At 32.5% G+C, this 13,411-nt stretch overlaps 1 protein-coding gene and 2 long non-coding RNA genes across 4 annotated transcripts in view; 2 read left to right on the top strand and 1 right to left on the bottom strand.

Annotated features, from left to right (window-relative positions):
* LOC145975480 (uncharacterized) overlaps window positions 1–13,012 on the bottom strand; it is a 103,503-nt gene extending 90,491 nt beyond the window's left edge. The window contains exons 1-3 of the long non-coding RNA XR_014439990.1: window positions 12,017–13,012; window positions 11,369–11,444; window positions 10,984–11,031 (exon numbers count right to left, since the gene is read on the bottom strand). This is a non-coding gene — a long non-coding RNA (uncharacterized LOC145975480). The remainder of the gene's footprint in view (window positions 1–10,983; window positions 11,032–11,368; window positions 11,445–12,016) is intronic.
* LOC145975541 (uncharacterized) lies at window positions 1,340–8,380 on the top strand. 2 transcript variants are annotated; one of them, XR_014440003.1, is made up of 12 exons: window positions 1,340–1,666; window positions 2,499–2,546; window positions 2,633–2,794; window positions 3,092–3,254; window positions 3,599–3,720; window positions 4,429–4,667; window positions 5,863–6,029; window positions 6,117–6,294; window positions 6,609–6,726; window positions 7,065–7,175; window positions 7,554–7,681; window positions 8,063–8,380. XR_014440003.1 is itself a non-coding variant. In XM_083106098.1 (12 exons), exons 1-12 carry the CDS (start codon window positions 1,621–1,623, stop codon window positions 8,146–8,148), a joined length of 1,617 nt encoding a protein of 538 aa, XP_082962224.1. In that variant the 5' UTR covers window positions 1,342–1,620; the 3' UTR covers window positions 8,149–8,380. The 2 variants fall into 2 exon arrangements, 1 of the variants encoding a protein (XP_082962224.1); XM_083106098.1 differs by having other exon boundaries at window positions 1,342–1,666; window positions 7,065–7,224.
* Window positions 8,496–9,565, top strand: LOC145975542 (uncharacterized). The gene is made up of 2 exons (XR_014440004.1): window positions 8,496–8,564; window positions 8,895–9,565. It is a non-coding gene; the product is annotated as an uncharacterized LOC145975542 (long non-coding RNA).
* Window positions 13,013–13,411: the final 399 nt, after the last annotated feature.

The following is a 13,411-nucleotide window of genomic DNA, read 5'->3' as shown; positions in this document are numbered from 1 at the left end:
TATCAATTTCTTTGCCGTCTCATCTATGATATTCGTCGAATTTCACGGATAAATGAATACGAATAATGATCGAGGCTATTTTCTTCATACTCATGCTACTCGTGTCTCGATATATTAAAAACAATTAAAAAATAATTGAACATAAATGACAATATGAGAACGTCACGTGCACGCGAGTCAATTTACAGCAGCGTATTTGCACAATGACTATAACAGTAGCAAATGTATTTGCACAATGACTATATGACATGTGACATGTTCACCGCGATAAGAAATGCACTGTTTGATGAGAAATCAAAAGTAAAAATCAAAAGTAAGAGTCACATGTGATGCCCAGATGTCATCGACCGATTACTTTTTTCGCGATGGATTCTATTAAATAAGCTGTGCTATCATTTTTATTTCATTGATTGTTCTTGTACTCTTTTGAATAGTTTTATTTATTTTACTAAAAATCTGTTTCATTCATAATAATATAGGAACAAAAGTATTTAAAAGTTTATTTGCATACTCGCTAATTATATGATAGAAATTTTCTGTCTTTTTTTTTCTATCTAAAATAAAAGTTAACATCAACTTCAAGAATTATTCGAATTGAATAAATATATATATATAAATATATATAAATATAAATATATATATAAATATATATATATATTTATAATATAAATATAAATATAAATATATATATATATCTAAACATAAAGAAGACATTTTTATAAAAATTTAAAGAATATGTGTGCATCATATGTGTTAAAGAATCATATATGTTTTAATAGTACTTTAATATTTTATTTTTTCATAATAGAGAATATTATTAAAGCATATCATACATATAATTCTTTGGTGAAACTTCTTCAATTGTTTGCTTTTTCAATGCATTATATGAAATAAAAATTTATTATAAAACTATTTTATCATGTATTAATTTTTTTGTGAAATCCAAAAAGAGTTATATGTTCAATAATAATTTTAAGTAAATGTGCATAATTGTTTTTATCCCTTCCAATTACATTTAATCATTTATTGCTCCAAAATTAATACAAATTATTAGAAAACAGATAAATAAAAAATGATTGTATCTTCTTTTTTTGTAATACGTATAAAACATTTTTAGTATGCATGTGATTTTTCTTCTAGAAATTACTGATAACGGCCTTAACAGGTGTAACAAAACAAATATCTATAATATATGCGTAAAGATAATGTAACTCCGAAGAAACTCAACTCTACTAATGAGAAACAGCTGAGAAACGTTTGCAACAATTGGATCGTTTGACCTGTTTTTATTGGCAGATTGCGCAAGCGAGAAGCTCGTCAATGTACTATCGTGTTTTACAGTTCGACCGCACGCGTAAAGTCGTTTCCCGACACCGCTGGTACCACTGATAAAAAAATCTGCATATCTGATCACGCTCTCGCGAAGTACAGCCACTTTTGTCCAAAGCAAATAACGTACGGCAGACACGGCGTAGTTGATTTTATTCCGAGACAAATACCTGGCGGTGGAACGAGATAGCTGCCTAAATTGACCGACTTGGGCTTCTATTTTTGTCTTAAGAAGCAGGACCGACTCAACCACGTCGAGCGCAGTCGTCTCTTCAGTTCGTCGCGTCGGATATGCTCGGAAATGACCGTGAAAATGACAAGATCGCTACGATAACCGGTGAGAGAAACCCTGCTTGCGTAACGTCTGATGGTGTTGATCTTTCTTTAAATTGCAGTGCAGTGAATGTAATTTAGTGGTGCATATACAAATAGAAACTTTCGATTCTTAAAGTTAACAGTTTTTAGATTTTTAGCCAGATTACCGAACAGTGTATTAAGAGAAAGTATATAAAAATTTTAAGTGAATAATATGTTTATAAACTGTTACTTTGCGATATATGTTTATAAATCATTACTTACTTAGTTTTGATAGAAATGTTTTCAAATAAATCTTATTCCTATTCATGAATGAGAATTGTTTGTGTTTGCGTATAGCTTTTGGCTTCGTCTGTATTTATTATATTATGTCATAAAAACAATATTATAATATTTAAATATATTATTAAAACAATAGTATATTTAGTTATCGTAATTTATATTGTGTATAAATTTTAGATAAAATTCATATATATTTAAAAATCGAATTGATTAGGTATATAATCAAAGATTTTATTTAGATATTTAATCTTTATCTTTTAATATATAACGTAGATAATGATACATATATCATTTAGAAAAAACTGTCTAATTATTCTTCTTCTAACGTAGATAATTTTAGAACATGGATCATTTAAAAAAAAAACTGTCTAATTATTATTCTTTTCTTGTTTTTTTTTTTTTTTACTTTATCTGTAAAAATATCTCTTTCTGCAAGTAGATTCCTCGACCTGAGAAAATTCTATCTAATTCTATTCTATCTTTCACACATATATTTTTAATTGTTTTTTATATAATCCATAATGTAAATATGAGGCTTTGCTTTGTAAAATTACTGGTTTTTCATTTTTCAGAGAACGTTAACGAACCGGCTGATTTCAATAAAGCCATCTCGACAACCGGTAAAATTTTTTAATCTCATTCAAAATAATAATTTTTATTATTTTTTTACTTGGTCTATTTCTTTTCCTATCTATTTATATTTTAGGCTATGGAGTATTTAATGTATTACTGCTATTGGCAACACTACCAATCGCTTGGACCGCCATTTTCGATACTACTTCCGGCGCATTTATCTTGGCATCAGCTGAATGCGACTTGGAGCTTACATTCTTTCGGAAAGGGATGCTCGTCGCATTTCCTTACATAGGTACAAAACTTTAAATAGAATCGATTAATACTCATATAAATCTGATGTAGCATATAACTAATAATTATTATGAAATTACAGCAATTTGAGATTGTAATAATTTGACATTAAGAAATTAAATAAATCTAGTATTAATATCAATATTATCGAATATCATATCGGAATTAGTTTATTATAAATTCAATTAATTTGATATATCTACGTCAACATCTTTTTCTTTCTATTTCTTTGCATATAATTTATATTAAATTACACAGTGATCTTGATACTACTGATTTGTATCTTGATGTTTTATAGCTATGATAACGACTGCTTTCATATGGGACTACATAACACCCTATATAAGCATGAAAATACTGTTCATGCTTGCATTATTAACTGATTCGATTTTGAACATCGTAAGCAGTGGCGTACAATCTTATTATATATTTATACTAGTCAAGTTTCTCAGTGGTATTCTGTGAGTATTCATAATTCTTTTAAAGGAATTATTAAAAGATTTTTAAGATCTAATTGTGCTTTGCTTGTTAAAAAATATTTTAAATGTATTAATATTTGACATTTATAAAGAATAATTAACATTCTCAAGTTTTACTATTTAATCATTCTAAGTAATAAAATATTCTCAATATTAATTTTCTTTGATTAATAGCACAATATTTTTTATAACCGAATTTTCTTGTTATAAAACTCTCGAGGGGTTTAAATGTATGTTTTTTCGATCTCTCAAGGTTTATCGCAACCTTCTACCCTCGTAATCTTACGCCCGATAAGATGTAACGCGCGCGCATCTATGATTTACAGTGTAGGCGGCCCGTTAGCGATGGTGATGACGTACCTGACGGAATTCCATTCGGCGAGGTACCAGCCGCGTTTCACTACATGGGCGGGATTTCTCTTCGCTCTAGCGAACATCGTGCCAGCAGGTAAACACGCGATCGCGCGATAAATCGTTTAATGCATCGCACTTATCAACAACAATACATTATTCGCGGAAGCAAATAAATAATGCGCATAAAAATATATTAAAAGCTAAATTCGAGTAGAGAAACTGCGGGGAGAAATATATTATAAAATATAGAACATTTTTATTTATACGATAAATACACGCACATGTAGCTTTATATAATTAGATGATAAAATGCTTATGGTTGTGTTATCTCTTTATAGTATTTTTATTTTTAATTCATATTCTAATACATAGCCATAATATTCTAAGAAAAGTATCTAAAATCGACCTCATGCTCTTCAGCTTTTAATATATTTTGACGCGCCAAGAGATTGGTGATACTGAAGTTCGAAATTAGATTACATGTCACTATCAGTGTCCTATGTGTAATGATCAGTGAACTTTATCCGAGAGCGTAAGATGAATCACACTGACACTGAACAGTTGAACGTGCGAGATATCGAGAAATTGCGAAGTTTCAAGAAGCGAATCAGCTAATTTGGACTGAGAGAATAATTTTACCTATAATTAAGACTTCTCTTTATCGCAAAGAAAGTAGCATCAAAAATCGAAAAGTCAGTTTTGCTCGATATTCTTCGCGGAAAAGAAATTTAATAAAAACAAAGCTATAATATATATGCTCTTATAAATCTATCCCAACAATTAAATGTATTTGACTTCTCAGCTCTAGGCATGATAGTACTGCCGTTAGATTTGCACATCGATATCTTCGGTCAAGACTACAATTCCTGGCGTATATACCTGTTAATCTGCTCAATACCACCCGTCGTCGGCTTCGTGACGGCGACTATGTTGCCGGAAAGCCCTAAATATCTCATGGCAATTGGCAGATCGGATACTGCCTTGAAATTACTCAGGAGAATGTACTGTATGAACACGAGACAACCTTCGGAAACGTTCCCGGTGAGTCAACATTTTTATTTTACGTCTCTCTTTCGGATTGCTATTTATTATTTTTTTAATAGAATATATATACGAATATTTAAACAGAAATACCTAAAAATTTCTGAAGCTTTCCGACGTAATATAATCTTAAAATAATATGTATGATAAAAATAATTTCACTAGTTAATTTAAACCTAATTTAAATGATTTATAATTCCAAATAGAATTTATAATTTTATGTGTAGTTTGCTTTTGTTGTTTATTTGTAATTTTATCAATATAAGAAATATCTAAAGAAAAAGAATACATACATATAAAGATACATCTCGCATGATACGAATATATATTAAAATATGCAGTACATGAAATTATAAATAGATATCTGAAATTTTACCACGAATTATAGATAAATTTTAATCTACAAAGATAAAAAAGTTTATTAAAAAATTTTGAAGATCTATTTCTAATGCGGTTGATAATTTATTAAGGTTGAGTTTCAAAAATAACGTCTCGATTTAAGAAATTATATCAAACAAACAGTATAAGAAACTTGTCATTTTAGATGTTGTTTGATAGATCACTCAACTAAGATTCATTTTCATTTCTGACTTGAGCAACGACGATATTGCATTATTCGGACGTTATTATCTTTTTACCGGCTTATCGAGCAAAACTCGTTGTTTCGGGCTCTAATAAATGGCTGTGAGATATCCTCCGCGACTTCGTAGCGCTTTTGCTAGATACAAATGACACGTTTTATTTACGACATGTCTGCAACGAAGAGAAAAAGAATGAGAGAGCAAAGTAAAACGGAAGTACAGAATGACGCAAATCGCATTTTCTAGGCAGACAAAGACAGAGTCGGCAGAGTATCGCATATAATATATTGCATTCCTAAATTTAAACTTTGCATTTCTTTCCGTGATAAAAATCTTTAGATAGTAAATCCACTATTCTACAATTACTTCTTAATTTTTAATAACATTCTAATGAAAACGCTGATAAATTTAGATCGATCCTGCGTGCTCTTTATGTATTATGTATTACATATTTCTCCCCCTTATCTCTCTTATACATTATATAGTGTCTACTTTCGAATTTTATACTGCTACCGGCACTCTAAATTTAGATAGCAGTGCACAAATCGGACGCATAATTCACTCGGTGAGCCGAGAAAAGGGCGTCTTTCATCGTTGCCTTTTCCTCGTTGCAGATAAAAGCGCTGCTCGTTCGGCAAAAGACGCAATTGACGCGTCCTGTGCTCGAGGCGAGTCTCGAGAGGATGCGCGTTTCCTTGTACAACACGAAGCTACTGGCGACGACGGCTTACCTGCCCGCCTTCTGCTTCGTAAGTTTCCTCCAATTTGGAAGTATGCTCGGGTAAGTTTGGGGTAAGTCGCGGCGATTTTCGACGCGACGATAATCAGCGCGACAGTAATCGACGCGATTTGCTGTTCGATCGCACAGATTTAATACGATGAGACTGTGGGTGCCGCATCTCTTTATTATTCTCAACAACTTCGACTCGGCAAATTGGACATCAAAAGATAGGCAACCGACCATATGCGAGATGTTGGACCGACACGCGGCTCTACCCGGCAGACAGTACTTGAACTGCACGAACTTTGACGACGCGTGCTTCAAGGTCGGTGAAATTGGCGCAAAGCCAAGAGACACTTCATCGATGATCAAATTAACCTGCTAGAATATCGATCGATCTCAGAGTACAAAGTACAATTTAAATCGTGAGATATGTCTCTTTTTAATAATCAGTAATTGCGATTTTTAATAATCGATAATTTTGATAAAATTTTTGTGTGCTATTAAATCTTACCAACATTTTTAATTAACGTAAATTGAGACATTTAAAGATTAATCGCTTCATTAACGAGATTCTCTTATATAAATATTTCCTGTTGTATCTAACAGTAATTATAATGTCTTAATGTTGTGTTCCAGTGGACTATTAATGCTGTGATTTATCAAAATTCCACCGTTATCGCGACGTCGGCCGTCGTATTCTCATTTCTCACCGGATTCATAACAATCACCAAGCTTCGAAAACAGATTGTAATGCGTAAGATATTATATATATTTTTATTCAAAAAAAAAAAAAATTATTCTGCCGTCTTTCTTTATTAGACAATACATTTTTCAAGAAATTATTTAACTATCTTATATACATATTAACAGCACGAATAAACAAAAACGTATTGTATATTAACGCATGTAATATTGTAATGAAAAAGATACGTCCCTTTTTCTCTTTCTTAAATGCAAACGTTTTCCGCATAATTTTTCACGTGTTCCTATTATGCGGCGTACAAGTGGTTAAGCATTGTCTACGGGACATAATTATTCGTACCACGCGCGGAAATAATCCGTAAATTAACGGATACAATACTATTGTTGCAGTCACGGGCTTCCTGATATCGGTGGCAAGCAGTTTCGGAATAAATTGGGCGCAGTCTCCGCCGTACATGCTGACGCTGGCGTCGGCGGTTATCGTGACGACAAGAATAGCGGGTAATATCGTTACCGCGGTGAATGTCGACGTTATTCCCGTCCCATTAAGGTAATGCCGCGCGAATATAAGCGCGTCTCTTTGACGCGCGCGATCGTACCCTCTCCGCTCTTCTCGCTCGCGCATCCCTCGTGTAACCCTGGAGATTAATTGCGACCGCGTGGCAGACGCGAATGAGTGAACGAAAGGGAATGGGGGATGGAGGGAGGGAGGGGAGAGGAGTGAGAGAGGGATGTGAGGTTGTGTCTCGAGATTTTATCGAGTGCAATTTTCTCTATTCGTCGCTTTATCATCGTCGTTTGTTAACGCGAGAAAAAAAGAGGTTACGCTGTTGCGCGAGATAAATATAATTTTCGGCGGAAATGAATCTTTCGTTGCAGAGCCACAAGCACCAGCGTTCTCACCGTCATTGGAAATATCGCTGCCATTGTGGGAAATTTGATTTTCTCCGCGCTTCTGGGCACCAAGTGCATTGTCGCTTTCATGGGATTGGGCTGCCTCTTTTCCGGTACGATTAACGCAACGATTTAATCCTTTCGGATGATATTACATTGCGGATAAAAGAATTTGCAAAATCACTATTTTTGCGATGATAAATTCAATCAAATTTCTGCGAAATATTTTACAATGAAATGTTAAATCGAGTGTTAAAAAAAAATTAACCAGATTAATCAAATAATATGAATTATAAAGATTCAACAAATCTCATAAGACTAATATATCAAGTTATCACAAATTATTTTTATCTATAATGCATCATTAAAATTTTAAATTTACTGATTAAATTAGATGATTAATATCGTAATTTTTTGATAGAGATAAACAATTTTTAAATATATTAATATATTTTACAAAAAAAAAATTTTTTAATATATATTTTTTTTTACAGTCTGTTTCTGCCTATCCTTATTCTTTCCGCAACCCGTGAGAGAATCATCGAAGAAACTTGCTGAAGCTAACACGTCGAAAGTGTGAAGAAGAAAAACTTAGAAATCATTCATGTACCATGTACTTAGGATTATAAATTTTAGATTAAATGTATAGCTGCTTAAAAAGAGGCTCTAAATTGAGTTGTGATAATTTTCTAAAACAATTTATCGAAAAGAAAATTTAGGAAAATGTAACAAGAAATTTAATTAAATAAATAAATATGCCTCCTATTCTCTCTTTCCTAGAAGAAGTGGATGTAATATAATTTTTTATAGAATTTTTTATCTTTCTTTTCCTTTCTCGATATTTTTCATAATAATAACGTGATAATAAATTACGATAAAAAAAGTATTTCCAACTTTATTTTTTATTGAAACGTCTTCTGTTTACAGAAATCTTCCCCGATTACGACACACAATGGCAATTTTCCTTCGTAAAAGTTTATGGTGTCAGAAATGCAGGTGAGAATGTTACTTCCTATGATTCAGAATATCGTTTCATCGAATAGCGTTTTTAATCATCTTGAGTAACTATCTTTTACGTTACATGTAATAATGTCGCTATATCTCTCGATTATAGAAGCCTTTATCAGTCTGTTAAAAAAAGAGCATTGCAAACGACTAAGTAAAATTTTTTTCCAGATCTTTATATCTCTTCAGATCTGTTCATTAAGCTATAATTACATTAAAAGTCCTAGAACCTAAACCAAGAATAATTCTTACGCTTTACTTTATCTACATTTTACATCTTTCTATGCAGATTTTACATTCTTTTGATTAAATTGCTTTCAGTTTCGTCCGCGAGGTTGAGGAAGCCGCATTTGAATTGGAAACATTTTACGCCTTCAATTCGTATGGAATTATTCAAAATTCCTCGTCGCCTAGTAATGAGGGACTTACGTCAACCTGCGCGAGCATCGCGTTGCAGACAAGCGGCGATAAGATGATTACGCGTAGCACGTGAGAGATGCAACGAGTCGCGCGCAATCGTGGGTTATCGAAAGTTATCCGACGTGATAGTTAATTAGCTAGTTGCGCGCGCGAAACTAGCCAACGGGCAAATTTGCCACAAACTTTACCTATGCCGAACATGCATGAGGGAACCATATAAACACATGCTTATTGCCTTGGCAAGGCGGCGAGGCAGGAGTTACTCCGTTAGAGGCTGCACACCTCCTGGTTTTGCCCGAAGCATAAACATCCAAACTTGTGCGCGGTTTTCCCTGCTTCGGCGCAATTGTGCGATATATAGGGCAGACCCGCCGCCACACCGCGGAATTAACGTAAGCCGTACAGTTATTCGTCACTTAACCCTTTCGGGCTCCAGGGATAACGCGGGCCCGAAGAATGTTTTAATGCTATCTCAGGATTAAAGGCTTTCCGTAGGTTTCCGGCTTACATGAATGCCGGGTACTGCCTCAAGGAGCAAAATTCAGACAATTCTAATATCTCGAAAGAGCAACGTGTGTATTAACTATAAAAGCCTTTCTGTAAAGCCCGCTTTAGATGATTTATAATTCGTGATAAAATTCAAGATGAAATTCATAATTTTATGCGCTGTTTATACTAATGTATATATGTTTTCTGTGACATGTATTTTATGTCTTCAAGTATTTCCTGTAAATAACATTATAAATAAAATTCTGTTTCGAATTTTGCGACAAAATACATCATCTAAAACACATTTAAAATTTTAATTGTAAAGTAATATTTTTAATAATTATATATTATATAAAATGTAAAATATGTAAAAATTTTAGTGATAATTTTATATAATATTTTTGAAAATTTTTTCATTTGCAAGCAATCCGTAATTTTGTTTCGAAAGCAAATAAATAAAAGTAAATTTTTATGAAAATAATATAAACGCAAGAATTTCATGTTATTTAGAAATTTGTATGCCGAATAACTATATGGTAGGCAATAATTATACGGTTTATTTTGTAGAATTATATACCGTGCGGCGTGACTCGACAGCAATATCTTTATTTAAACAAAACCACGCATCGTCAATCACTTCGGCAATTTTACCTCCGATTTAATCTGTGTTGCGTTTAATATGTTATTCATTTTGATATCATGGTCATAATATCTCATTAATATTTTATCGTAATAAATATCACGATCGCTTTATTAAATGCGTTAATTAAAAGCAAACACATCATATGAAGATGTTCGCATGTCGACTATGATACAAATTAGTTAACATATAATATTATTGTTTCGCTTGTTCATAAAATACACAGCCCCATATAACGTAATATATATCACGTAAATCGTTCCACATATTCAGTTTAATTATTATGTATTTAACAAATTGGTTTCATAAATTTTAAATTGAAATAATTTTTATTAATTTTACACACAATTTATTATATGAACAAGATAGATGAAAATACATCTTGATGCCCTCTCTGATATGAACCGGATAGAGATACTGGAATTTCGATTTTCCGACTCAATCCTTATACCCTCTATGGATAATTTAATAAAGACCATCTCAGAGAGAAGAATGAGAGATGTCATGGCCCGCTTTTAGGTGATCCCTGAAAGCGATATACCCTCTGTGGACATTAAAAACGTGGACATGAACTACGAAACCAAGGTCCACGAATGTTCTCAGAGGGTAACATATAATATACACAAAATACCGATAGCACCAGTACTGTATAGCAAGAGACGGTTATAGTAAACTTTTAATATAAATGAATTTTGTGGTTCTCTCTCTCTCTCTCTCTCTCTCTCTCTCTCTCTCTCTCTCTATATATATATATATATATATATATATATATATATATATATATATATATATATATATGCTCTTCCTATCTCGTTCGCTCTTATTACATACTTTAAAATTAAATAAAAGTTTTTCACTCACCGACACTGATGTGCAACAGCGGAGTTGTCAATACTGAAGCTACGTTGTCTATAACATACAAATATAAAATTCAAATTATAACAGCTCTTAAAATAATTAATATTTCATTATTCAATTATATATTTCATATTCAATTATTTTTGTACGCTCTGAATTTTACATCCAATGCGTGCAATAATAAACAAATATATAAATAAAAAATAAAAAAATATATAAAGATGCAATAATTTTTTAAATCCTGAAAAAACTTTTTTTTGAATAGAAACTTTTAGGATTTACATAAAATCTTTTTTCTTTGAATTTTTCTCGTTTAAAATCATTCAAATAAATGAATCAAATTAATCAAACGTGTGATATAATAATTAATATAAATAATAATACTCACCATCAGGTTGTTCCGCCGGTGCAGGATGCCTTTCCTAGGCCTGCTCCTCCTCTCAGATCATCAGGGTTGTTCCGATCTATAACATACAAATAGAGGATTCAAATTGTAGCAGCGTCCAAAATAATTAGTATTTAAAAAAATTATTATTGTACGCATTGAATTTTATATTCGATGTAAATAACAAGTAGATTAATAAAATAATTATAAATTTTGAAAAAAGAATATTATTAATAATTCTCTAACGCAACTTTATAAAAGCTTATACTTTTACTTTTACTTGTTGTTGTGTCGATCTATAACATACGAATAAAAGATCCAAATTATAAAGCGTTCACAATAATTAATATTTCAAAAAATTATTATTGTACGCATTGAATTTTATATCCCATGCACATAATAATGAGCAGATTAATAAAATATTTCTATACATCTTATGAAAAAAGAACATTATTAATAATTTTCTAATAACTTATATAAAAGCTTTACAAAATTATAGTTTTCAAAAATCTCCAATCCTTTTCTCCAATTCTCTCTTATTTAAATCATGTAAGTAAAAAATTAAATTACGCGATTAATTGTTCAATTTAAATTGCGCGTATGCAATTAATAAATATTTAATATACAATTAAAAATAAATAAATTACTTACCAGAAGGTTGCTCTGCCGGCGCCCGATGCCTCTCCTAGGCCTCCTCCTCCTCTCAGTCTTATTGTTAGACGCGCGATACTTTTATCGGCACTCCCGCACTCACGAGCGATATTTTTATCGCTATTTTCGCACTTTTACGCGCGATACTGAACGGTTCCCGCACTATTTCGGTACGATAAAAAATTTTTTATTTGGTCGCGCGATGTATATACTTAATATATATATACTTTAAACGGCACTCCCGGTTTCGGTACGAGCGAAAATCCCATTTCACTTACGAGAATCATCTTCGAGCCAACAGGTCGGGAATTCAACGGTACCTCCGAACAAGAGTTAAATCCGAAACGGAAGAAAACTGTCGATTGATGGAATCGACGCGAATGAAGTTCACGGTGTTAGACGGCACAAGAGAAGGGACCCATTAACGACGATTCCAAGCAATCGATTGAATTCTAACCGATCCGTACCGAACTAGAGTCCGAAGCAGAGCGTGACCCCAATCAGCCGAACTTGAGCAAAAGCTCAAAACCGCGCGCCCATGTACATATAGATACTGGACATACGTCCTACGCGACCGGCATCAAGTGCCGCGACGCACGAGGCGTGAGAACGTTGCATTGACAACGACTCAATGAGACATCCCAGTTAATTGGCGTCGGAAGATGACAACTCGATAACAAATAAATGAAATTGGGATTGCGAGAAAGTCCCACGCGAAAACGCGATAACGCGAAAATGCTAAACGCGAAAACGCGGTAACGAAACGCCGCCGTCCGCGACACGTTGACGGCACCGACGACGGAAAGTCGACGACGCAATGTCTAATGCGTCCAACGCATTAGATGCGCGTGCCACATATGAGCCATTGTGCGACTCGTGGCAATGCTGGGTACTTAGCTTCCCCTTCAGGTTCCTTGAGATTTATCCTAAATAAAAAAATTTAAAATAAATCTCAAGGCACCATCCAAGTACTGAGCCACCCCACCGCGTCAAGGTGTACCCATAGAGGGGTGGATTATATACATTTATAATATGTATAATGTATAATTTGTGTAAAATTTATTTTATAATTAAAAAATTATCTATATAGTATCTCTCTTTTTTTCGATTAAAAGAAGAGAAAGATGCAGATATGTTTCTAAAAAACAAGCTTCAAGTCCCGATTAATTCGCCTTTTAATTAAAAAATAAATTATAAAATATATATAGAATATATATAATAATTATAAAATATATATTATAAAATCATATAGTATACATATCACACAATTCAAATTCATTTAAAATATTGTATCGGAAATTAATTATTAGTTCATTTGATCTATTATTATTCGTGATGCGAGATTATATTTGAATATAAGAAATGTACATGAGAATCATAATAAAAATAATTATT

The sequence above is a fragment of the Camponotus vicinus genome, unplaced genomic scaffold, assembly GCF_025532165.1.
Source record: "Camponotus vicinus isolate PSW18456_S1 unplaced genomic scaffold, iyCamVici1.0 SCAF_8, whole genome shotgun sequence".
NCBI classification, from domain to species: Eukaryota; Metazoa; Arthropoda; class Insecta; order Hymenoptera; family Formicidae; genus Camponotus; species Camponotus vicinus.
The sequence above is the reverse complement of the archived record's forward strand: the minus strand, read 5'-3'. Positions and strand labels throughout refer to the sequence as shown.

Excerpts from the sequence above, each read along its gene's own strand:
- LOC145975541 (XM_083106098.1), top strand. The coding sequence starts at position 1,621 with ATGCTCGGAAATGACCGTGAAAATGACAAGATCGCTACGATAACCG. Across the intron at positions 3,721-4,428 it reads AGCGAACATCGTGCCAGCAG|CTCTAGGCATGATAGTACTG; the intron begins GTAAACACGCGA and ends TTGACTTCTCAG. Across the intron at positions 6,295-6,608 it reads TTGACGACGCGTGCTTCAAG|TGGACTATTAATGCTGTGAT; the intron begins GTCGGTGAAATT and ends GTTGTGTTCCAG.